Source organism: Callospermophilus lateralis, chromosome 1 (genome assembly GCF_048772815.1).
Source record: "Callospermophilus lateralis isolate mCalLat2 chromosome 1, mCalLat2.hap1, whole genome shotgun sequence".
Lineage (NCBI taxonomy): Eukaryota > Metazoa > Chordata > Mammalia > Rodentia > Sciuridae > Callospermophilus > Callospermophilus lateralis.
Genome location: NC_135305.1, coordinates 86,206,403 through 86,233,637, shown reverse-complemented (window position 1 = coordinate 86,233,637; position 27,235 = coordinate 86,206,403). Strand labels below are relative to the sequence as shown.

General features: G+C 35.2%; 2 protein-coding genes and 1 non-coding gene across 3 annotated transcripts in view; 1 reads left to right on the top strand and 2 right to left on the bottom strand.

The window, feature by feature from the left end:
- Positions 1–637, bottom strand: part of Plekha8 (pleckstrin homology domain containing A8) — a 100,831-nt gene extending 100,194 nt beyond the window's left edge. The window contains exon 1 of the mRNA XM_076835921.2: positions 564–637. The gene's annotated coding sequence lies outside the window, so the exon portion shown is untranslated. The remainder of the gene's footprint in view (positions 1–563) is intronic.
- Positions 638–829: 192 nt separating this feature from the next.
- Positions 830–17,494, top strand: Fkbp14 (FKBP prolyl isomerase 14). The gene is made up of 4 exons (XM_076863718.2): positions 830–1,178; positions 5,408–5,559; positions 8,742–8,869; positions 15,083–17,494. Exons 1-4 carry the CDS (start codon positions 982–984, stop codon positions 15,239–15,241), a joined length of 636 nt encoding a protein of 211 aa, XP_076719833.1. The 5' UTR covers positions 830–981; the 3' UTR covers positions 15,242–17,494.
- A 7,621-nt stretch (positions 17,495–25,115) lies between these two features.
- On the bottom strand, positions 25,116–25,306 carry LOC143384619 (U2 spliceosomal RNA). Its single transcript, XR_013089407.1, has one exon. It is a non-coding gene; the product is annotated as a U2 spliceosomal RNA (small nuclear RNA).
- Positions 25,307–27,235: the final 1,929 nt, after the last annotated feature.

Below are 27,235 nucleotides of genomic sequence, written 5' to 3'. Positions count from 1 at the left end.
ACGTTCCAGTTTCTTCTAAATTGACCACAATGAACATGTATTGCGTTTGAAAGCAATCGAATTATGTAGAACTAGAATATTTAAACTAAGAGGGGGGTGTGTGATTCCTAACCATGTTTAGTATTTCTTCTTTAAAACCTGAGTCTGCCCGTCCTTATGTATTATTTGCCATCTACACTAAGAGCACTTACGTGACAAATTATTACCAACTATAACTTTTACGCGGTGTTTGGAAAGAATTAGATCCAGTTTGAACGCGGAGCTCAAATGCTCTGCAATCTAGTGACTTTAAGCAGGACAGATAACCTTTCCTAGCCTAAATTTATCTCCAAGTGAGGAAAAAAGAACTTGTCTTGCAGGTCGCAGTAAGAGACACGCACCGGGAATGCGTTTTATAAAGCCTCAAGACTTTGTAAATCTTTACATTTACACAGTAAACTTGGATTGTTGGAATCTTGGGGGGCCGCTCTCCTAGGGCGAGAGTAAATGAGTCTATAGTGTCACCTGGCCCCAGACGCCTCCTACCTCGCTCAGCAGGAGTACTTTACAGAGGTAAATATTACCTCCTCGGGTTAGCTCCGCGGCGCGGAACCCCTCTCCCAAAGTGCGGGATAAAGGAATTCTTGGATTCTCCAGGTTCTAGGATCACTCCGGAAGGTTCAACCAAACTGTAAATTACATAGTTGCATTATCATTGGCTTGCGAGGCGCTTGAGGGACAGCACCACGAGCCAATGGAAGACCGCTTTTCCCAAGGGCCACAGTGTAAGAACCAGTCAGGTCCCGCTTGGGTTTAACTCTTTAAGGTGAGTTTGCTGTGCGTGGGAAAGTTGTTGGTAGTAGAAGTGCCACGTCTCCGAAGAGGGGGGAGTCCTCAACTTGCCAGGGGTCCTCGGCCCTAATTCTTCAGCTAAATTTTAACTCTCTGAAGTCAGGGGCCCTTTCTCTGTTTCCGTAGGGACTTCTTTCCAGCTCCAACAACATGAGGTTATTCTTGTGGAATGCAGTCTTGACGCTGTTAGTCCCCTCTTTGAGTGGGGCTCTGATCCCTGAGCCAGAAGTAAAAATTGAAATTCTCCAGAAGCCGTTCATCTGCCATCGCAAAACGAAAGGAGGGGATTTGATGTTGGTGCACTATGAGGGTTACTTAGAAAAGGACGGCACCTTATTTCACTCCACGTAAGTAATTATGCCTCGCAGGTTAATTAATAAAGAACCCACCCGCCTACGCCAGCTGTCCTGCCAGAAAGGTTGGATATAGTTGGTTCTACTTCTCTTTTCAAAAAACTGAAATATCTAATTCCCTTCTTTGGGGAAAAAAAAAAATGTCTAAAGCCAATTCTGTATCATGAGGCCTTTGAAGGACTTATTGAGAACATGTGCTCTCCATAAAACTGTTAACTTTCTATTATAAAAATTATAACTAGAATCTGAAATTTTGCAGAAATATCCAGGGGTGTATTTAGGCTTAAAAGAATTTTCATGTCTCAAACTCTGTTTCTTAGGGAAAATGAATTAATTCCATTTTTAATCTGGTGTAGGTGATATTTACTTAAAACTTTTCATAGCAACTTTAAGAGCCAAATACATAGTTGTTTATTTGCCTGTTTATAAAACATACTAATGCTATTTCATTGACCTATTTAACTTTTGTTTTGATTGATAACATTTTAGTCAAGGCACAGGACCATGATTTCAGTAGTCTTGCTTCTGAAAATCAGATTTTAGTGATGGAGCAGGTGAAATTATAAAAGTCTTACAAGAAAATTTTCAGGTGGTTATACTGTCATTTCTATTCCATAAACAAAGAAATTGCAACATGGAACAGGTTTACAAGTGTAATGATTTCCAATTAGGCATTGTTTCCATTCATTTCATTCCAAAAGCATTAAGTGAGCATTTCCTACATGGTAGGCCCTGTGCTGGAGATTAAGAAGATGCAGAAATTTTTACTTCACCCATCTATTCATTTATCCATCTGTCAAACTCACTGAATAGCCATAAGTCAGGTCCTGGATCACTAGAAGCAGGTTCTTGTCCTCCAGTAGTACACCATATACAAAGGAGACGAAGACAAATGACTCAATGAGGGAGAGTACAAAACATTCAATGAAGCTTCATGGCCCATCCTAGACCCATTTTTTGATATCTTGCCTTTACTGGGCATTCAGATGCACTCTTGTGTAGGGCTTGGGAAAATTGAATGTCACTCTTGTATAAATCCTGTTACCTCAGATAAAAAGTTCCAAACAGATATTGTGAGATTGCATTTTAAATTTTAAGATAAAAGTCTTACATAAAAACCCTTTTCTAGGTTTTGTGACTTTTTATTAGAAAATGTTCCAACATATGCAAAGTACAAAGAACAGTATATTAAACCCAATATTCCACTTTCCAATTTCAAAAATTATCATACTGCCCATTCATTCTCCCCACTCCACCAAAATTTGATTATTTAACAAAAATCTCAGACATCATGATCTCATCTGTAAATGCTTCAGTGTCTATCTCTGATAGACTCTGTATATTTGTCAGAATCAGAATATCAGTATTCAGCTTAAAAATCAATTAATGTAAATACCTTAGTATCAAATATCCTGTCAGTATTTGAGTTCCCTTATGTCTCCATCTTTTTTGTTCTTGCTGTTCCATTTTGTTTTTGCAGTGCTGAGGATTAAACCCTGGCCCTTAAACAGTCAGACAAAGGCTCTATCACTGAGCTATATCTCCAGCCCTCAGTTTTCTTTTTAATACTAACACATTTTGATGAGAAAAGGGAGGCTGACAGAATTAATAACCTTCTAACCCACATCAGTACACATCAAGGTCTCAACTTGATACCTGAACTCCCTATTCCAGTCAGCATGGGTGCCTTTTTAACAATATTTAGAAAAGTCTACGTATTTTGCTTTTATTAGCTTTTCAAAAGTGGCCTTTCCTTTTGGGAGTATTTTAATTTCAGTTCAATTAGGTAAATGTGCTGACCTGAAGGAGACTTTTATTATAGAATCATTCACTGCCCAGTACCACCAAGTAATTAGAAATAAGAAACCAAGAAAATGAGCTTGTATGATATCTAGTGTGCTTGAGTATTATTCCTGCTGAGGCTGCTTCACAGGGATCTATGTCTTCAAAAATATTGTTCTAAGCTCAATAGAATCTGTTCTCTTGGTTAGAGCCGCCTTGGTCCTGGCTTCTGTCTTACTTTCTCTTTATTCCTGGCTTTCTCATCTACTTGGACTAGATTTTGCTATGTCTTGTTGGATTCTAAAAGTACGTCTATATGAGGTTAGTCATAAGAAATCCTTGGTGGGGCTGGGGATGTGGCTCAAGCGGTAACGCGCTCGCCTGGCATGCCTGCAGCCCGGGTTCGATCCTCAGCACCACATACAAACAAAGATGTTGTGTCCGCCGAAAACTAAAAAATAAATATTAAAAAAATTCTCTCTCTCTCTCTCCTCTCTCTCTCTCTCTCTCTCTCTCTCTCTCTCTAAAAAAAAAAAAAAAGAAAGAAAGAAATCCTTGGTGGCCACCATGCTTCCCTGCTGTGCTGTGCTAGCAGCTGCTGGCCTCTCTCACCAGCTCGCTCACACTGGGGACCCCAATGGCTCACATCCTGTCCCTGTGGTGGTGGAGGCAGCCTTAAGTTACACTCTTATTTCTAGTCTAATTTTTTATACCTAGGCTAATTTCTTTCAGGTTGTAAGACCAAAAACTGGTAGTGATTTTGGTGGTAGCCCTGAGATATTATTTAGCAGTTTACTATTACTGTTCTAGTACCTGATGAGGGGATTGTTGTCTTGCAGGCTACACATAAATGGTCAGAAGATGCTAACTCTGTTATGAAATGATTAACCTAAAAAGCATATGTGCTGTTTCTAGAACCACAGTCTATATGGTAAATAGCTTAATCTTATGAAGAAATGTGCCCAAATGTAGTAAATGTTGGATAAAAGATTGTTTCCTTCTTCTTTATTCTTTTCCTGGCCTTACCAGATTTTCTAAGGTTGGTATTTTGTTTCTTTGATCAGAAAAGAAAAAGTATCATTTACCAAGATTTTGTAAGCATGGTACCCACAAACCTAATAGAATGACTTATTATTCTCATCTATGAGATTATCTTTGAATACAGCAGTTTATTTATTTTACTAAAAGGGAGCTATTTGGCACTGAGACCTACTCAGCCCTTGAGGTCCCCAGGAGCTTAGCAGGTTGATTTTCTTATGCTGGCCTCTCTGATAATTCATGTAGCAGAACATCCTAACTATTTCCTTTGTCTCTGGAGCTTGAAGAGCCTCTATTCCTGGCTCCCCTACAAATCCCCACATAGACTTTTTGGGAAAAAATTAGGCTTTGTGTGAGTGGGGATTCAGGGATGAAGAATATACTTTCCCACCCACCAGAACCATGAGCAGGCTATATATCTCCTTAGGCTCTCATCCTCCTTCCCCATTGCAACTATTTTCCATTATTTTCTTCCTCGTCTGCAACCTAAATGGTCTTCCTGGGACAGCATAACTTTGTGCCTAAGATCTTAATCTTCAGAGTTAGGAATATCTAAGGTCAAATACAGCACACTTAACCTCCATTTCCTCCTTTATACAAGGGGGTTATATGGTACAGTTGGCCCTGTCTACAGGTTCATGCATTCCCAATCATGGGTCAAAAATATTTGAAAAAGAGTATGTCTGTATTGAACATATTCAGAGTTTCTTGTCATTATTACCTAAACAATATAGTATAACAACTATTTACATAGCACTATGTTTGTATTAGGTATTACAGGTAATCTAGAGATGATTTAACATATACAGTAGGTTATATGCAAAAACTACACACTTGAGCATCTTTTGGCATTGGGGAGGCTGGGGATAGAGGGATAGGTTCTGGAAGCAGTCCCCCAAAGGTACCTACCAATTATAGGATCATTGTTAGAGTTAAAAGAGGCAGATTTAGAATAAAACCTGGTACACAGTAAATGTACAAACAGTTGTTCATTATTATTATTCCCTCCACCCTTCTCCAGCTGAGTCAACTCTTATCAAATTTTCGTCAAGAAAGATAGGTAATGGATTGAATTACTATGAAGTCAGGGGTGTGTGTAGGCAAAAAAAGAATAGCTGTTTTAGGGCTGGGGTTGTGGCTCAGCGGTAGAGTGCTTGTCTAGCCTATGTGAGGCACTGGGTTTGATCCTCAGCACCACATAATAAATACAATAAAATTTAAAAAATACAATAGCTGTTTTTATTAATTTCTGATGCTTGGTTGGACTAAATGAACCATATATTTTTTTTAAAGTTCCTAATTGGTTCTAATGTATAGAGCACTTGCCTAGTATGCATGAGGTCCTGGGTTGAGTCCCCAGAACTAGGGGGAAAAAATTCTAATATGTTTTCTTTCTCTCGTAGTCATAAACATAACAATGGTCAGCCCATTTGGTTTACCTTGGGCATCCTGGAGGCTCTCAAAGGCTGGGACCAGGGCTTGAAGGGAATGTGTGTAGGAGAGAAGAGAAAGCTCATTATTCCTCCTGCCCTGGGATATGGAAAAGAAGGAAAAGGTAATCACATTTTGATTTTATTTACTATAGCACTAGAATTCTTCTCTGAATTCAGAGGCAGAAGTTAGAGTAACTACTATGTGTTTTTTCTTTTCCCTAGAAATAAATCGAGGGCTATCTACATTCCTTTAGGAAATATGATTATATCTTGATAATCACTTGAAATGGCCAATTAAGGCCATAACAACAAAATGGAAAACTGAGCTAACAAAGAAATGAGGTTCTGGAACCTTGAACTCTATTAATACTAATAGTAAACCACCAATATGGTAATTTTTAAAGTTTTGTATAATATACATTTATTATTTGAACCATATTTAAGTACAGAGTTCAATGGCATTCACATCATTGTGCGAATATCATTGCCATGTATCTCCTGAACTTTTTCATCCTCCCAAACCAAAACTCACCAATTTGTTTAACATTGAAAAAAGAAATATCACTCAATGTAAGTGTTTTGATGAGTCTAACATTTAAAATATAGATTATGAAGATACTGGTTATGGTTTGACATGTGGGCTGTATGTGGCTTACAACCACCAGTTTGCTGGGGCCCCTTTGGCTGTGGCTCTCAACAGTGGCTTACAACCACCAAGTCTCCCACAGCACAGCTCTTATTAGGGGTTCTTTTTATTCTCATTTTAAAATATATTTATAAAAGTTTCAGTAATTTATTTAAAAATAATGGTGTAACTTGAAATGAATTAATTCTCTGTCGCAAAGCAGAAATAAGCCAGCTGACTGGGCCAAAGAACCTTCTTACCAGAATGTTCCATTTAACTGGTGTTCAAGTGGGAACCCATGCAATTTCTTTCTTTTTTCTTTCTTTTTTTTTTTTTTTTAGATGTTGATGGACCTTTATTTATTCATTTATTTATATGCAGTGCTGAGAATCAAATCCAGTGCCTCACACATGCCAGGCAAGCGCTCTACCACTGACCTACCACCCTAGCCCAACCCGTGAAATTTCTAAAGGGCTACTTGGTGATTTTACCAAGCTGCCTTTAGATGTTTGGTGCGTTAGTGCTATAATTCCCTTGTTGGAATGTGCTGTGAGGGGATAATCAGATATTAAAAGGTTTTTCAAGAGGGATATCCATCACTGCTACCAAAAAAATTAGAAACAGCTTAAGTATGTAATGATAAAGAGTTCAGCAAAATTAAATGTACCCCAGTTCCTAAAAACTAGCATTTTCCAAGATTTTTTTTAATTAGATCAACATGTATAATATAAAAGTAGAAAACTTAGTATGTATACTATGGTAATAAGTATAAGAAAAACTGTGTACACAGAGAAAGAGAATTATAAGAAAATAAGAATAACAATGGACTGTGATACTGGAAATTATATTTACTTCTGGTTCTCCCAAGTTCTCTACAATGAGCAAGTATTAACTATATAATAAAGAAAAAAAGTTAAGTAGATCTCAGAACCAGATAGAGAACCACTCTGATATGATATAGATTTCTTAAGTCCTTAGTAAGGTCTAAGTTTAACAAAGTATGGATCAAGGTTCCTATTCCCAGTGTCCTGAGAAGGAAACTAGGTGCTTTACATAAATCATAACATATTCTAAAGTAGAAGTTGTACTCATAGAATAGGATTTACTAGCCAAACTTAGTTCTTATTTTAATTATAGCCCTCTTCAGAGAAGAAAATTTAATATCTAGGAAACATTTCTCTAAAGCTTGAAAGTATTTTTTTTCACTATCCTGTGTCTTTATTGTCTCAACTTAAATATTTATATATGTTGAATTAATCTATTAGTCTTTCTCCATACTGTATTAACTCATTTTACTTTATAACATGTAGAGATCTAAATTTGAGTCATCTTCAAACTGAGTGCCATGAAACTAATTCCCCTAATATGAATTTAACACTAATTTTTAGTCTTTTAGTACTTGCTTGCATGCCTCCTTGGAAAGATACCAGTTTTCTCACCGATCTAGTAATGCATGTCCCTTCTCTGTTTCCAGCTGGAAAGGTAAGCTGGAATGATAACAGTGTAAGTGTTGTCTCTTTAAAACTTGCAAATGCTCTTTTATGGAAATACAAGGGTGGGGGGACAACTAAGAAACATGTAACAAGTTGACCCAAACCTTTATATTAAATATAGTTATGAGTAAATAAGTTTCAAACATCAATTGTACCTGCTTCCCAAAAGGGTTTAATGTTGCTTTTCAGAACCCTGGGACTTTAACAAAGCTCTTTTCACATTTAAAGATCTGTTATCACCTTCTCAGAAGTTCATTTTAATTTCTTCAACATGTCTGCAATTTTTATATGATGTTCTATATCAGAAGAGGTGTTTCCTAACTTTTTGAGAATTATGAATCTTCCTGCATTCTTTGTAAAGGTTTTTAGAAAATTATATCTCAGTAATGTACATTGAGAACTTACTATTTATCAAGCACAATGGTGAATATTTTATTTTATTGTATGAATTTTCTCCCTTCATCTTCCCAACAGACTCCTATTATCATCTGTATTTTACAGATGTAAGAACTGAGGCTTAGAGATGAGCTAATGTAAACTTCAATTCCAGACAGTATGACACCCAAGCTCACTCAATTTTAAACTGTCTCCCAGTGATAGAAATGATAGACCATAGTATGAATTTGTATGTCAGGTCTTTCTTACCTGAAAGTTAGTAAATCAATTGTAATATAATTAACTCTGAATTTTCTAAGACCCTTTAAGTCATTCTTGACATATAATATATAATATCTTAGTTATGCTTTAAATTTAGTATCCAGGTTATTGGGTTCGTGTGTGTGTGTGTGTGTGTGTGTGTGTGTGTGTGTGTATGTTTTTTTTTCCTTTTAATTGCCAAGCCAAAAATAGGATACTTTTGCTATATTTGTTTTGATTATTCCTTCCTTACTCTATTCTATTTGAGTGAAATCTAACTAGAGTACAAGTTGTCTTCATTATATGTGATAATTGTAGGTTAGCTTTCCATTTTATTCAGTTAAAAAATATTTTGACCAGCACCATAAGTATATAACCCACTTGAATCAAATGTATGAAATATGATATGTCAAGAGCATTGTAATGTTTTGAGCAACCAATAAAAAATAAAATAAATAAAAAAAATTTTTTGACCAGTATCATAAGTTTTCTGTTATTAAAACTTTTGTATATTTTAAATAAAATCTTCCCACCTCTTTCCTAATGACAGGTAAAATTCCCCCAGAGAGTACATTGATATTCAACATCGATCTCTTAGAAATTCGAAATGGACCAAGATCACATGAATCATTCCAAGAAATGGATCTTAACGATGACTGGAAACTCTCTAAACAAGAGGTGACCCTTCCTTCTGCCTACATTTCTACTTTTTGTTGTTTGTTTGTTTGTTTGTTTTCGTGGTTCAGTTTTTTGTAAATATATTTTTAAAGAAAATTTATTTTTATTCAGGAAAATTTTTGTTTATAAGTTTTCTTAAAATATTCATGCTGTGAAAGTTGGCTTTTTTCATGGAAAATCATTGTTTTGGAAGAATATATTGAGACTTAAAAAGCACCATTTAGCACTGGGAATGTAGCTCAGGGGTAGTGTTGAGGGCCACAGCCGAGTCAGGATGACGCATGGCATTTTTGCCAGAAGTAGTGGTTGAGAGGTGACACCAGCAAATTCTCTCGAAGTTCTCCTTGAGTTCCAGTTGAGCTCTCACGGGGATTCCGGGAGAGTTCCCATTGGTTGGGGAAGTGCCGGAGGAGGGATATTTCTGGTTGCTGGTTCCCGGAGGAGCCACATGGCACGCGGGAGAATTCCCTGGGAGCTGTGTGGAGTGTGCTGGTGGGGTTCAGAAATAAAGTTTGTTCCTGCTTCAGTGGCTCCTGATTTATGCCCAGCCAGACTGTGGCAGGGTAGAGGCTGGAGGGCACATGTTCCATTCACACTCCTGCAAAAAGAAAAATAAACACCATTCAGTCTTTTGCTTTTTTTCTTTCTCTCTGGTGCTTGGAATTCACTGTGTCTTGTTCTCACCTTGAGTCTTTGAAAACTGGTAACACAGTTCCCATTTGTAGTTACTGCAAAAGAAACAGATGTTCTGAAAAGTATCTCATGTGAACAGTTTCTGTTTAAAACTGCAGACTGGCTGTTAAATGCATTTGGTAGTCATTTCCTTGAGATTAGCGGCAAGCAACTTGTATGTCTAGTTTTGTTCAGCTTCACACCTGGAGAAAGGAGATGGGTTCTCCACAGTAGGGGACCTTCTTCAGCCACCCCCAGTCCCAGTATTTGGGTAGGAGGAAGGGCTTCTCTCTGTACCTCAGGCTTTTGCAGTCATCACTGCACATACTGTCTTAGCCTGGCTGCTGTGAAGAATAAGTAGAAGTGGATATTTATCTCTATGTTATTTTTGGTTTGGGTTTTTACCTACTTACACTCTCTATGCTGGCCTGGCTGGTCAGATGTCAAGTCTTTTTTTAATGCTTTGGTCAATTTTATTCTAATGGCCAGGAAATGATTAAGTCTCAAATAAGTCGAATTTTTATGAACCCTGGGGTCATGATCAGCACCTACTAAATTTATCACACTCATAATGTTACCATTTATATGCCCTTTATATATCTATATATACATATATACTGGAATTTCATTTTATATATATGTGCGTATATATATATATATATATATATATATATATATATATACACACACACACACACACACACATACACATACATATATAAGTGTTTTTTTCTTTTTTTAGTTGTAGTTGGACACAATATTTTTATTTATTTGTTTATTTTTATATGGTGCTGAGGTTCAAACTTAGTGCTTCACATGTGCTAGGCGATCATGCTACCACTGAGCCACAACCCCAGCCCCCAATCCTCTTTTTTTTAATCCAAGATAAATTACAATTTCTTTTCATTAAAAATTTTGAATATATAACACATTCACATGGTTCAAAAATCAACCCAAGTGGGCTGTGGCTGCAGCTCAGTGGTAGAGTGCCTGTCTAACATGTGTGAGGCACTGGGTTCCATTTGGAGCACCACATAAAAATAAAATAAGGATATTGTGTTCATCTATAACTAAAAAGAATTTTTTAAAAAGATTTTAAAAATCAACCCAATATAAAATAGTAAATAAGAAATCTTTCCCTACTCATGTCCTTTTCTTCCCTGTGAATCCCCACAACATCCAATTTCATTGATTTCTAGTGTGTCCTTCCAGTGTTTCTTTATGTGAATGCATGTTCTTATTTTCCTTTTTCTTACAACAAAGGTAGCACATTATACATATTGTTCAACTTGCTTTATCCATATATAGAGAGAGCATCTACATTAATCCATAGTGTTTCATCATCCTTTTTTCTTTATTTTAAACTATTTTAAACCACTTAAATGTGCAACATATGTTTGCATGTTGGGGGTCGGGGGAGAAGGAATTGAAACTATATAAACAGAATGTGTATTATTAAAGATGACAATACAGGTTGAATTGTATTATGGTGAATCTGATGAGGAATGGGGAGCAGTGTTTTGTTTATATTTTTAAACATCTTAATGAAAATAAAAAATTTTTATAGTCTAGGCATTTATCTAAGGCTCAGTCAGTATTGCATGTTTCTTCTATTCTTAGACATTTATTCAAGTATTTTACCAGAGCCACAATTAATCTGCTTTTTAGGAGTGTCTGGACTTCTGACTCTTGATGGAAAAGAAGATCTAGTTCATTCAGTGGATCAAAAGACATCTATCTTCCAAATGCTCAGCTTTATTTAGGTTCAGATTAACAACAGGCACTATGGATCGGTCACCAAGCCAAGCTGGTAGAGTAGCAGCGTTACTGGTCAGGCTGGGTCTATGGTGACTCTGCAGGCCACTCCTCAGCAGGTACCTTTTAGCAGAGCTCCTATTTTTGTAATGGATTTTGAATAAACACCATCTGTTGAAGGAATGCAAAAAGGTCTTCTCAGAGGAATATTAGAAATTACAAATGTTTTTTACACATGTTATGCAAGCAATAGGTAAATATCTTAAATTAAGAAAACAAGTTATCCCCACTGCCATGCTCTGTTTTAAGAGGTTCTGTGCCAGATATTCTCTAAGAAGTGTAGATCCTGTATTAAATGCTTCAACGTGTATGTTTTTGGCACTGAAAGTAATTTGGAATAGTCTTACACACAAGATTGATTTTTGCTGCTACTTCTGTATTAAAAATCAGATTTTCATATGCCTTTCCAAAGGAATCTCTTCATTGAATGAATCATACATTAGAATTTAAATTCTGTCTTTTAGAACCAATGGATTATTCTTTTTTTGTTTGTTTGTTTTGCATTGGGAATTGAACCAAGGTGTACTCAACCATGGAGCTTCATCCTAGCCCTTTTTATTTTGAAACAGGTTCTTATTAAGTTTCCCAAGCCTGCCTTGAACTTGTGATCCTCCTGCCTCAGCCTCCAGAGTTGCTGGAATTACAGACATGTGCCACTGCACCTAGCTAATCAGGATTATTTTAAAGCCATATGAGCAGCGGAAGAATCTGATGAGAGAAAAGAACTGGCAACTAGACAGCTATTCTTAGTACCAAAGCTACTTCCAAACAGGAAAGGAGAGCAGGGTCCAAACAGAAGTCATCACTCTAGCCATAGTCAATCTTAAAACATTCTGGGAGCTAGGTTTGATTGTATGCACTTGTAATCTCAGTTACTCAGGAAGGCTGAGGCAGAAGGATCTTGAATTTGAGACAGGAGGATCTCAAAGCTAGCCTGGGTAACATAGTGAGATCCTGTCTCAAATAGAAAATAAAAAGGGCTGGGAGTGTAGTTCCGTGGTAGAAAGCTTGTCTGGCATTTTCCAAGGCTTTGGGTTCAATCCTCAGTATCACACACCAAAAAGAAAAAAAGAATTTTGGAACTGGGGGCAGACCTCAGGGGCAGAGCATATGTTTAGCATGTAAAAGGCCCTGGGTTCACTCCCTAGCACCAAAACAAACAAACAAACAAATACACAAACAACTAAGAATGGCAAATACACATCCCAACCATGCTAAAGAATTCCATGGTTGACTGCATAGGAAAAAAAAAACAAAAAACTGGACAAATTTCAGTAGTGTCTTCAGTGGAATACAAATGAAAATGAATAGCTTACTTTTATCAAACATATTGGGAAATGGTTTAACTTAATTATTTATATTTTATTTTGCAGTGCTGGGCATCCAACCCAGGGCCTCATGCATACTAGGCAAGTGCTCTATAACTGAGATAACACTTCTAGCCCTATTTTTGCAAAATATAAGTTTTTCCTTATTTAGTTTGATTCTAGTATATAGTTGATTAAAATCTCTTGATATAAAAATTTGGAAAGATTCTAGGCAGACCTACCAACATACATGGACACTTCAGAATGAATAACTTTTCCTTTCTATAATATTTCTTAGTTTGGATAATGTAAAATGTAGCTTTTTATATTAAGTAAGGAAACATGTAGCATAATTTGTTTAGAATCTCCTTTGAGTATTGAGGGACCAAAAAAAAAAAAAATACATAAGAAGTTGACTATGAGCACATTTTTTCCTTTTCATAAGTTGAACTATAAAATTGCAGTTTTGTAAACTAGAACTATAATTATGGAACCAAATCTTTAAAATTCCTGAAAGAGAAATGGGGAATGTAGGCCAGTGGTAGGGCACTTGCCCAACATGTGTGGGACCCTGGCTTTATTCCCCAGAACTAAAAATAAACAAACAAAAATAAATCCTAGAAGATTTTGGTAATGATACTGATAAATTCAGGAAAGTTAATCAAGTACCTCTTGAGTTAAAAGTATATCTTACTCAATAGTTTTGATGTTTTTCCATAGAAGATATTAGCCAAGTCTAGCAGAAAAGTAAAATATCTATAGCATACTTTGATGTTTAAAAAGTGATAGTAATTTCATAACCATTTTTAAGTGCTAGACAAAAAAAATTACTACGTATTATTCTTCCCAATTAATTGAGGTATTTTGAAAGCTTCATTGAATAAAATATTATAAGGCTGAAGTTTAATAATTGTTTTTGTTTTTGTGGAGCTGGGGATCAAACCCAGGCCTTGTGTATGCTAAGGAAATGTGCTACCACTGAACTATATCCTAACCCCCCAAATTTAACAAGATTTTAATGTTAACTCTGCTTAGAATAATTATTATTATTGTTATTATTGTTGTTGTTGTTATTATTATTATTATTATTATTATTATTATTTTGGTACTAGGGATTGAACTCAGGGGCACTGGACCACTGAGCCACATCCCCAGCCCTATTTTGTATTTTATTTAGAGAAAGGGTCTCACTGAGTTGCTTAGTACCTCACTTTTGCTGAGGCTGGCTTTGAACTCAAGATCCTCCTTCCTCAGTCTCCTGAGCTGCTGGGATTACAGGCATGTGCCACTGCATCCAGCCTAGAAATATTTTTAATAAGTTTTATACACCCTAGTTTAATTTCGTGTCTTAATTTGGATTTATGGATTTATTACAGGTACCCTGATCCAGGAACACAATCAGGTTTCAGGCTAGTTTGATACTAATGATTCTTAATTATACTGTGAATATAGAACTTCAGTATTAAATGTATGTCAATGGGACTATGTGTGGAACTTAATAAATTAATAATTTTCTTCAGATGTGAAGGAGAGTGATAAGTCTAGGGTCAGAGGATCTTAATGTACAGTTTAAGGATTAAAATGTTTATAATGGAATATTAGTCATAAAGAAGAATGAAATTATGGCATTTGCTGGTAAAGGGATGAAACTAGAGAATATCATGCCAGGTGAAATAAGCCAGTCCAAAAAACCAATGCCTGAATGTTCTCTCTGGTATGTAGATATTAACTAACCAACAACAAGGGAGGGTAGGGAAGGAATAAAAGAAGTTCACTGGATTAGAAAAAAGGGAATGAAGGAAAGGGAGAGGGGAAGGGAATAGGAAAGACAGTAGAATGAATCGGACAAAAATTCCCTTTGCTTATGTATGAATATGTAACCAGTGTAACTCCACATTATGTACAACCACAAAAATGGGATCTTAATTGGAATAGGTTGTACTCCATGTATGTATAATACGTCAAAATGCACTCCACTGTTAGGTATATTTAAAAACAAAAAATAAAAAATGTTTATAAATTAGTTGCTAACTGTGGATTATGAAATTAAATGTCAACTTTCAAGTGTAAAATTACAAGAATAAAAGTGAGTTCTACATCTGACACAAGCAAACAAAAAAGTTGGTACTGTGTGTTCGTGGTGTGTGTTTGAGATAATAAAAACCTGCCATTTGATGTAAGATTTGTATGTATAAGCTTATCTTTGCCTCAGCAATATTTTGTGTCTCTACCATGGTAGTATAACAACAGTTTTTAAGGAGTAAAAACTCTTATAATTCTCTTACTAGTGCAAAGAAGCATAAAGAAATTGGCACTTTATATATTATTTAAATGAACTACCAGTCAATATCTATGTATTGATTAACACAGTGTGGTATCTTCTTAATCAAAGTTGCTAATGAGTTTTTTTATTTTGTAGGTTAAAGTGTATTTAAAGAAAGAGTTTGAAAAGCATGGTGCAGTGGTGAATGAGAGTCATCATGATGTTTTGGTGGAGGATATTTTTGATAAAGAAGATGAAGACAAAGATGGATTTATATCTGCCAGAGAATTTACATATACACATGATGAGTTGTAGAGATATGTCTGCCAATGTTATAGAACATTCATCTTTAAAGAGAAGGCTGTTGTCCTTAAAGGCTTATTTTTTTAACATCATTCTGTTCTCTCTCTCTCTCTCTCTCTCTCTCTCTCTCTCTCTGTGTGTGTGTGTGTGTGTATGTATGTATGTGTGTGTATGTATATATATATATATATATATATATATATATATATATATATATATATATATATATATATATAATTTTCTGGCTATGATTTAAAGAACCCCTCAGGGTTTCCAAGTACTCATTTCTTTGGGGTAAGTTATTGGGAAAAAACAACTAATTTGTCTTTGAATAGAAGACTTTTGGGCCATTTTCTGCTATCACATATGAAGCCTTCTTTTACTTGTTTTGTTGCAATTTGAAAATATTGCAACTGGGAACATGGCACAGCATGAGACCAGGCTATAGCACAAATTAGCCCCCTTCATTTTTGCTTCCCTCTATTTTCTCAAAGTTAGATACTGACATATTTGAAAAACCTTTTGCAATAGCCCAAGGCTTGCCCTTTACAGGTTATAATGAAAGAGTTTGTCTTTGACTGCCTCTGAGTCTCTGCTTGAGGACAGAATGAAAAGGGTGGACTTTTACTTGTTGACAGCTACTGTTTTACTAAGGAGGTGTGCAATGCTGAAGTAAGAGTTGGGAACTAGGAGCAGATGTGCATTGGGATATCCTGCCTAAGACTTAGGCTTCATAGAGTTGGGTTCCTCGTGACTAATGGCCTGTTAAGATAAATGGACAAATCATTTATATGTTTCTTTATTTATAATGAAATACCAAAATATTGTAGTTGTGGTAAAAAGTTTGTATTATATCCAATGTTTACTTTTTAAGCCTAGCAGATTACTCTCCTGGTTCTTTAATGAATACAGTTTACAATGAGTAAATTATTGTATAATAATGTTGTATTATGAGAGAAATTAATAAGCCAACAAATTTTTCCCATTTATGACTCATCAAAAAGTGAGGTAGACCTATAGCAGCTACTATTGAATAGACGCCCGTCTTGGTTTTAAAAAGTAATGATTTTATAATATTATCTCAAATTGACTTTTATCCTTAATATTTAAGAAAGAAGTCCCCAGATCTTCATTTACTAGGAATAGTCCTTTATAGTTTACAAAATCATCAAGTGCATTATTGTTATTAGTTTGTGTGTGTGCTGCTGGGTGTAGAACCCAGGGCGACGCACGCTTGAGGCAAACTCTCTGCCACTAAGTTTTATTCCCCTCCCATCAAGTGCATTATATTGTCTTCGATTCTCATTGCTCTGAAGTCTATGCAATAAGCTGGATCTTACAGTTTCTACTTTAGAGATGAAAAAACCGTCATTCCAAGAGATGGATTATTATGTCCAAGGTCAACAGTTAACATGTAGAACCAGTTTACAGTCCCCAAGTTCGGTGTCTTTCTGCTGCCCTCTACTAATAAAAGACTGGGTAAATCTGTTTGAATCCATTGTAGCTAGGGTCCTTATCCTTTGAAACTGGTTCCCTGGTTGTTTCTGGAGAATTAGAATTTTCCCCATGATTCAGGAATGACCCTGACTTCATAGAATAATCTTGGGGTTGGCTCTGAATTGCCTCAGATACTCCAGACAGTGAGAGGTTCCAGATGTTATGTTGCCCTTGTTCTTTTATTCCTATTTACTTCCACTTTTTAAAAGAATTATGAACAATTATATATACGCTGCTTTCACTGATTACATATTGATATTTTTTCTCAATAACACATGGAATTCTTAGAAGGCTATATACTACAACACCTTTCTCTGAATAAATCACTTCTGTCTTGAAAATTATTAAGTCATTACTCCATTTTCCTGCACCTGGAGAGGTTCTAAGTCAAGATACAGAAAGCATCATGTTGAATCACAGAGGAAGGAAAGTAACTTGACCCGTGGTGCTACTTTGTATAGACCTTACTGATGCCATCTATGTGACAGTGAGAAAAGTAAAATAAATTTTGATTATTTGGGAAGCATATTTTTTTTATCTTGTGTGAATTTTTATCAAGTCTCATCTAAACATTTGTACTTAAGTACAAAATGAAAACTTATACGTATATTGTGGTTGTGTTTAAGTTGTCTGCATTTTTGCTTTAGCTATACTTTTGTACCCTTCCATTAGTGGGAATGATCTGACATGAAATGTGACTTCACATGTATATAATCTGACTCACTGTTCTGTGTGTCATATTTAAGTTTATATGACTATGTTGTAGTATTTTTTTTCAAAATAAAGTTTATTTGGGAAATAATGGGTTTGTGAAAATTCTTGGGTTTTGTTTTATGGTTTTTTTTTTTTTTCTTTGCAGTACTGGGCCTTGTGCATGCTAGGCAAATGCTCTACCACTGAGCTACATCCATAGCTGTGTTCTTTTGTAATTTTATTTTGAGACAGGGTCTCACTGAATTGCCCAGGTTAGCTTTAAATTTGTGATCTTTGTGTTTTAGCCTCCTGAGCTGCTGTGATTACAGGTGTAAGCCACCAAGTTAGGCATGAAAAATTCTTAAAGAAGCAATCTCTTCAGCAGCTTTATTAATTTTCTTCTCTTTTTCCTTTTTTTTTTTTTTTTTTGGTCCTGGGGATTAAACTCAGGGCCATGTGCATGCTAAGCACATTCTATACCATAAGGCTACACCCCCATTCCCTCTTAGTTGTCATTCTGAGGTTTATGTCTAAATAAGTGAGGAAGATGGATAGGTAGTAGGAGGAGAGGGGTACAATGACACTTAGAGTGTGGTTCTGATTATCTACTTTACTTAGGTATATATTTGTCTGCCATGGTTTAAGTTGTTTTGAATTTAGCATTAAACCATGAGCTTTAAGGGTGATACTTGACTGAATTTTTAGCATTGGAGAGTTTTTTGGGGAGAGGAGAAGATGGTTGTTGTTTTGGTTTGAGATTTTATTGTATTTATAATATGTGGACATTATGATGATTCATGCCTAGTGAGTAAATGAGTGCTATAAAATGTCTTATATGATTAATTGAAATGCTGGGTAGCCACAAAACTAAAAAAAAAAAAAAAAAAAAAAAAGATTTCTGGTTCAAATGAAGCAATCAGCCATGTTGATCTTTTCATGTGTAAATGAATCTGTACTTTCCTTCTTATTCATGATGCAGGATATTACTTACATCTGTAAAGCTGTTTACATTTACATATCTGCATGCTATTCTCTCCCTCTGAATTGAGTGTGGGTGACTTCTTAGTGCTTGGAAATTGCAAGAAGAAAAGGAATTTGTTGTCTTGTTATGGGGAAAAAATATTTATCTCACCTTTTTATTAAAAAAGCATATTAGCCTTGTCATAATTACCTGGAAAAAATTTTAAAAGAACTACTTTTTTCTCAGAGATGCAGAGCACTTGAACACAAGTTTTTAATTTTGTTTTGTTTTTGTTTCTTGTTCACTTTAATTGGAATCAAAATTTAAAATGTCAAACATGATTATTAATTCTTATGCCATTTGAAAACATTAGTATGATATTAATATCTGTAGTATTCTTATTTTTAGGATTTTTAGTACAAAAATCCCTACATTCTTTTTTAAAAAAATACTTTTTAGTTATGTTACATGACAGTGGAATGTATTTTGACATATTATACATATATGGAGTATAAGTTCCCATTCTTGTGGTTGTACATGATAATCCACATATTCTTACATATGAATTTGGGGTCTTGTTTGAAGGGAAAGTATTTTGTCTCTGCTCTAGGGGTGTTGCTCAGTGGTAGAATGCTTGCCTAGCATGTGTCATTTGATCCCCAGCACTGCAAATAAAATCAGTTTGTCTTTTTCATCTTTGCTTCTGCCATCTCCAGTTCCTTACATCAGGGTGATTGTGGCAAGAGACATTAGCAAACATGGGTTTCACAGCTCAGTCCTCAAATTCAAGGAACGGTATACCTTATTTCCTAAGGTGGCAGTAATGTAACAGTGATTTTTAGTTTAGGATATACCAGGATCATATAGGGTGTGTGAAAAATGCAGATTGCTGAACCCTCTCCCCAGAGATTCTGATTAATTCTTGGATCTGGCCTATGAATTTGCCTCTAACGCACTTGCTAGTTGATCCTGATGCAGATGATCCAAAAACCACTTGAGAGATAACTTTAATGGTTTCCTGCCCTTGAATATACAGTTTTCTTTATTTTTCTCTTCTATGAACATTCATTCAAAAAGCATTGTGCGATGAATTGTACCTAAAAATGAATATACATTTCAAAAACATAAATTGTATGGAGATGCTGTTTTCCCAGAGTAAGAAATTTGGGGGTGGTAGGTACTGGGAATTGAACTCAGGGGCACTCGACCACTGAGCCACAATCCCAACCCTTTTTGTATTTTATTTAGAGACAGGGTCTCACTGAGTTGCTTAGCACCTCACTTTTGCTGAGGCTGGCTTTGAACTCATGATCCCCCTGCCTCAGCCTCTTGAGTTTCTGGGATTATAGGAATGTGCCACTGTGTCCCACCCAAAGTAAAAAAATAATTATGCAGTGAAAAGGTCAGTAAGTTTGTTTTTATGGACATCTTCCCTAGTAGGAGAGAGAAAAGAACACTGGATGTTCCCCCAAATTACTCTTCAATATTTTTCAAAATTATCTGTAATCTTGCCCTCTGTTCAGTTAGAGTTAACAGAATATAAACTGTTCTTCTGAAAAGGGAGTGGGGTAGTGAGAAAGAGAGAGAAACATGATGCTCAAAGAGTTTAGGATTTTAGAGCATTTGGATTTGGGATTTTTAGGTTATGGTTGCTTAACTAATAAAATCTACATAAACACTGTGCAATCCCAGAAAAACTAAGGACCTGAAATACTTCTAGTCTCAAGCATTTTGGATAAAGCATATTCAACCTATAGTATACACTGTGCATATACTAGGTATATGTAGTTTTGTAGCAAAGATAGTAATTGACATACTTTCTCTAGTATATAATTCCCCCTCTCTGAAAACTTGTCTTTAACATGCAGTTAAAATTCCTGTGTCCCTTTGGAGTCTGTTATTCTGTACTTAGCTCACCTTTCTGTTTTACTCATAAGTAGAATTCTTAGAACAGGTAGTTCTTCATGTAAAACCAACAATACCCATACCCTTGCCTTAGTTTGAGTTTTACTGAAGAAATTAAATGGCTCATTTGATATATTTAGATTATTGTTTATTGCTAAAAGAAGGGGTAAAAACTGTTGGAAGATTCTGGCACCTGGATTCGTTTGATGACCAGTTGTGTGTGTGTGTGTGTGTGTGTGTGTGTGTGTGTGTGTGTGTCTTTTTTTGGTTACATTTTGTAAGGTATGTAGTCTCTCACGGGATGTCATGTACTCTTTTTTTTCCCTTGCCAATGAACTGCTAATCAGCCTCCGGAATAAAAAAGATGTTGCTCATGAGTGTGAGTCAGCCTGTCATCTATAAAGCCAATCTAAGTGCCTGCAAACTGGACCAACATCAATTTTGTTTTATATAATCTAAAAACAAGTGACATGAGATATTTGCTGAGGGTTTTCTGTAAAACTCCTTAATAAAGTGAATGAGGTCCCCTTGGTCTCTAGTGGCAGCTAAATTATATCCCACTTGGAGATTTCTGGGAATTAACAAGTCATTTCATTAATTGAAAATTCCACCCTGCAGTAGTATAAAGATAATTTTTTTTCTCTAGTAAACAATTGCAGCAAAAATAGATGCATGCACAACATAAGTTGAGGTATTGAGGGATAGTTTTCATTATTATAAAGAATGAAGTAAGAGTCAAGAGACCCTTTGGGGCTTAGTTCCAATTTCTTAGACAGCATTTTCTCATTTATTTATTGTACTTACTCTGCCAGAGTGCATGTTATGTTATTTAACTCAACCTATATTTTATCTTTGGTTAGGAGATTAGGTCATTATAATGTCTAACCACATACTGGTGGTTCTTTCCCATTATGATTGTTATCTCTTAGAATTGTTGCTAGCCATTTTTCTTCAGAAGACATTCTGTTTAAGACATTTCTGATTTTAAAGTGGTTCTTTAGTAGCTAAATTTAATTAAATCAGTAACCAAATTTATGTAGAGTAACCAAGAGAAACAGTAGTACAAACACAGGGAGATTTGCCTTTAAATAAGAGGCACCATTTTACTTACAGGAAAACAGAGAAGAACTTTAAAAAGATCTTGCAATAATATTCACAAAATTTAAATTGCTATTTTCTCCAGAGAGTAATTTTCTCTCCTGCTGACTTCATCTCAATGATTCCTTCAGAATATTTACTTAAGTTTTTTCTTCGTTACATTTTGTAAGGTATGTAGTCTCTCACGGGATGTCATGTACCCTTTTTTTTTTCCCCCTTGCCACATCCAGTAGTAGCCAAGGTTTTCTGTTCTGTGATATAATCTTTAAATAAAATTAAGCAGCCTACTCAAGTTAATTGATTCTTATATTAAGACTGAGCTGCAAATCAACTCTGCTCCTTGGATCTTTTTTGCTAATACTTTATTACTATAGCACTAACATCTTCAAGACTATTAACTCTGCCACCCACCAATTTTCTCTGAACTGGGCATGTTCAATAGTTTTCTAATATTTGTTTTTGGGGGAGTGGATTTATTTTATTTTTGTAAAGTTAATATGTAGTACAAAGATGCTTATGGATCGATACATTTTAAGGTATCAGAACAGTTAATTATAACATACTTTCATCACCTCAAAATGAAATCCCCATCTGCATTAGCAGCTATTCCCAATTTCACAGAATCCCTCCATGTTAAGAAACCACTTTCTTCAATGGATTTGCCCTTTTGGGGAAATTATATATTCTAATAATGCTTAAAGCTGAACACTTTCTTGGTTTCAGGGCAAAAATAAATAGATTATTCAAAAAATTAATTTAACAATAAAATAAATTCCACTTGTAATTTTTATTTTATTTTTAAAAAAATATTTATTTTTAGTTGTAGCTGGACATAATACCTTTATTTTATTCATATATTTTTATGTGGTGCTGGGGATCGAACCCAAGATCTTGCATGTGCAAGGCAAGCGCTCTACCGCTGAGCCACAACCCCAGCCCCCAAGTTTTTATTTTAATATGGTGGAACTATTTGAAATTCAAAAGGGAACTATGGATTTCAGCTTTAAGGAATGAATCACTCTACATATTTCAAAAGTCAAATCCTTTGTACAAATCAGTACAAGGGATATAATATGAATAGTAACAACCCAAGGCTAGGTTTTGGATTAATTGGTAGAAAAATCAATGAAAATGAAAGTAAGGAAAAATAAGGAACTTCAAAACTAAAATATTTCTGTATATCTACATTACTCACAATTCTCGGAGTCAGGTAATTCAAATAAAATAATACCAGTTGTTTGGTGGTTTATGGGAAATAAAAGAGTACTCGAAACAAAATATTCTTTTTCTAGAGTTAGAGAAATTTCATAATTCTCTGAATATTGATTAAGCGTTGTTTAATCAATCACTCAAAGCATGAGAGAAGTTTTCCTTTAACTGAACCCTAAATTCCTGCACCAATTTAGACAGACTTTGTTTAGTTCTTCAAAGTACTTGAAAATAACTAATGGTAACTGCCATATTATATTAAGTGAGAAGTGATATTAAAATTTCCTGTTAAAGAGGTTCAATTTGTACAATTCTTGATAAACTTTCATTTGCTAAAAATGGCAGCCAAACACCATAACTGGCACATATCTGTAATTCCCTAGCAACTTGGAGGCTGAGGCAGATTGCAAGGTCAAGGCCAGCCTTGGCAACTTAGCCAGATGCTGTCTCAAAATAAAAAATAAGAAGGATTGGGGATGCAACTCAGTGGTAAAGTGCCCTGGGTTCAATCTCCAATACCAAAAAAAAAAAAAAAAAGTTTAAATTAAAATCATTAAAAATAAAAATAAAAATCAACAGTCTCAGATGTCACTAGAATTTTTAAATTTTTAAAAACAAGCCTTATTTTACAACTGTACATAGCATGAGGCAGATTTTTTTTCTACATGTGTAAACACTGTTTTTTTGTTTTGTTTTGTTTTAAATCAGGATAGGGGATGTAGTACTTGCCTAGCATGAATGTTGCTCTGGGTTCAATACTTAGCAATGCTAAGAAAGAAATCATATATGCTCTTTGAGGATCACAAGACCAAGTCACAGCAATTCCTTTTAAATTATCTGTGCAATTAGCTAAAGCCATGAATGACTCCTAAAAGTGCACCTATGAGTATAAAGCATAATAATAAACGTGTTTTTAAAACTAGGCTCAGAACATTTGTGATTTCTATCTTATTTAAAATTAATTAGGAGTCATTCATTGAAATGACATATTTTAATAATTGAACTTCTAAACCCATCATCTAATAATAATGGATAGGATTTTAAAATTCCTTTTGCAAAAATGCAATTCATAATTGTCTAAATTATATATCCAAAAGCTTGATGGATCATTAAATTACATAATAATTTAAAAATATATTTTAACAACTTAACAATCTCTTTGTGTTGCTGTACTCAATATGGGCAGTAATTCTGTAAATTGATTTGAGGGCATTTTAAAGGTCTGTTACTATGGTAACCAAAATCAGGAAAAAAGAACCTCCTAAACATGGTTGTCAAAGGATGAAGACAGGTGGCTGACTAATCTTGACTAGTGCTTTTCTTTCTCATTTTTTCATGGCTTTACTGTCAGCTCCTTCTTTTGATTCTCATAAGATTACTCACAGGCAATTAGGAGGCTTTCTTACCCATACGTAAGTGTCACCTTCACATAGCATTGTCTAGTTCATCCCCAGGAGATTTGCTCAATGACAGATCTTTTTTTCTTCCCAACTATTATATGCTAAAAGAAGCATTAAGTGGAAAAACACCTCTGCATGCAATGTGCTAAAGGCATTTCTCAATTACACAAATGTATTTCAAGCTCCTCAAAATCAATGCATAGGGTTCTTTAGATGATCAATAATACTCTCTAGAAGAAAAGGTAAAATTATCGTTAAAATTTTTTTTAAGTGATCTGGGTTTAGGTAACCCATATTTACAACCTTCTTTTAAACATGTTTACATTTCCCAATATGCTAGATTAATGTATTACCTATGCATAAGCCTGTGTTACTCTGATAGCAATATATAATAAATATATGCATACACAGTTGGTTCTCTGCATCCTTGGGTTCTGCATCTTTGGTTTCAACCAAATGAAAATGGTAATTGTTTTTTTTAGAACTTAGTACTGAGCATATACAGATCTTTTCTTGCCATTATTCCTTCAACAATGGAGTAAGACAACTATTTACATAGCATTTATGTTATATTAAATATTATAGTCTAGATATAATTTAAAGTATAGGGGAGGGGCTGGGGTTGTGGCTCAGTGGTAGCGCACTTGCCTAGCACATGTGAGGAACTGAGTTAGATCCTCAGCACCAAGTAAAATAAATTATATATATATATATATATATATATATATATATATATATATATAAAATAAAGCATAGGGAGGATGTGTATAGCAAACTCTATGCCTTTTTATTTTTTTAATCCTCACCTATTAACAAACCATTCTTAAACCCTGTAAGCTTGAAGTGGAAAAAGGACCACAAGAAAAGGAAAACGACAGAAAAAAGAGACAAGAAGACAAGAAGGAAGCTAATAACCTGCTTTTAAAAAACACAAGAGTGGGGGGCTGGGGATGTGGCTTAAGAGGTAGCGCACTCGGTTGGCATGCGCGGGGCTCTGGGTTCGATCCTCAGCACCAAATAAAAATGAAATAGAGATGTTGTGTCTACCGAAAACTAAAAAATAAAGATTAAAAAAATTTTCTCTCTTTCTCTAAAAAAAAAAAAAAAAATCCACAAGAGTGGGGTGAGGTGCACCATTCCTGGAGGTACTGAAATACCAGGTGGATGCATGGAACAGATAGAGAAAGCTCCTATTACATCTCCTTGCTCCAAAAATCTATTTAATCTATTGTCCTCGGGTAGAGGTTGTATCAGATAGTAAACTGATAAAAACAGATAATATACTTGATCTTAGCCAAAAGACCAAGAAGGAATACTATGCCATTTTAAATAAGGGATTTGAGACTCTATAGATTTTGACATCTGTGGTGTGTTCTGGAACTAATTGCCCATGGATACTGAGGGATGACTATATTACCTCTATACTTAAATTACTTTCCTGGCTTATCTCTGACTTCTTGAGAGGAAGAGCTATGGTATGCTTCTTAAAATCCATGTAGCAATAGTGCAATTCCTGGTCTAAGTGTTGAATAAACATTTCTTATTAAATTAGCATTTGAAGACGTTCCATAAGAAGACTATACATTTGTAATTCTTAAAATAATGGGCCTGAGTCTATATTAGAACAATTTGCTTCCATTTAGGGCATTAAGATTGGTGTTCCTAAACAGTGGAATGAAACAGGTCAAACTATCCTATATATGTACTTATATGAATATATCACAGTGAATTTCACCTTTATGTATATCTGTAATGCACTAATTAAAAAAAAAAAAAAAACTCTAGATAAATAGAAGAAAGACCAGTAGAATATAGGAAATGAGGGTGGGGAGAGGAAAAGGGAAAGTACTAGGGACTGAGTTGGAGCAAATTAAATTCCATACTTGTATAATTATGCCAAAATGAATTCCAATATTATGCATAGCTCTAATGCAATAAATACATTTTTTTAAAAAATGGTGTTTCTATACTTTCACACTAGCTATAAAGGAAAAGCAGTCATGGGACTAGCTATTATGAACAACTAGGAGGTCCAGCAAAATATATGAAACTACTATTGTCAGATGTTGGACAACAGGCAAAACACGATTGTGAGTCCCATGAGAAAAGACAAATGAGTTAAGGCCAGCCATCACCCCAGCTGGAGGCAAAACCAAGGGAAACAAGCCAGGTGTGGTGGTGCACACATGTTGTCCCGCCTACTTAGGAGACTAAGGCAGAAGGATCCCTTGAGCTCAAGAATTTCAGACCAGCCTGGGCAGTATAGTGAGACTTGGTCTCAAAACACATGGATGCCAAAACAAAACACCCCAAACAGACAAACAAAACAGAGCCCTGTTGTCAGGCTGAATCGAAGAAATAAATAAAAGTTTAGGGAGGTCAGCGCAGCTAGAACTTGTGGGCAGGAGCCAGGAGAGGAGAAAACTAAACAGAGAAATAACTTGGGAAATTTGCATAAGAATTTTGTGGAGTCACTGACTAGTAACAACCTGTGGGTGCCTATGGCTGGCCAAAGAAAAACTTCTGGGTCAAGAACAATTATTGGGAGCTATAAACCAAACAATTCCCGGAGCTCACACAAAACTGGGAAACGTTCAAATTTCTGTCAGCCAGAATCATTTTACTTATTATGTGGAACATTCATTCATTAGAGACCCTAAGTGTGACATACTTCAGGAATAGGACTTAAGTAGCCATAGAGTTAACGTTATAACTGTTCTAAACAGTTTATAAACAAGCTTCAAATGGATCCAGCTGATTCTTTAATATAAATAGATAGATATATATTAGTTATCAATGAAACTTTATTTTATTTATTTATATGCGGTACTAAGGATTAAACCCAGTGCCTCACACATGCCAGGCAAGCGCTCAACCACTGAGCCACAACCCCAGATCCAGCTGATTCTTAAATAATTGACAACTAGAAAAAGTCCAACACCCTTTAAAATATATTTCTTAAAAAAAAATTATCATTTACAACACAAAATTCACTAAGTCTGGCATCTAAATCACAAGATCAGTGAGGGAATAAAAACAGACTAAAAATTGATAGAAGTTGGGCTGGCTCAGTGATGGAATGTTTGCCTGGCATGTGTGAGGCACTGGGTTCGATCTTCAGCATCACATAAAATAAATAAAGCTATTGCAATTATCTACAACTAAAAAAAAAAGTCTTAAAAATTGACAGAAGTTATAAGATTAGCATATAAGGACTTTAAAACAACTATTAAAATAGTATAA

Coding starts and splice junctions, on each gene's coding strand:
- Fkbp14 (XM_076863718.2), top strand. CDS start 982: ATGAGGTTATTCTTGTGGAATGCAGTCTTGACGCTGTTAGTCCCCTCT. Junction 5,560..8,741: donor ATATGGAAAAGAAGGAAAAG/GTAATCACATTT, acceptor TCCTAATGACAG/GTAAAATTCCCCCAGAGAGT. Junction 8,870..15,082: donor GGAAACTCTCTAAACAAGAG/GTGACCCTTCCT, acceptor TTTATTTTGTAG/GTTAAAGTGTATTTAAAGAA.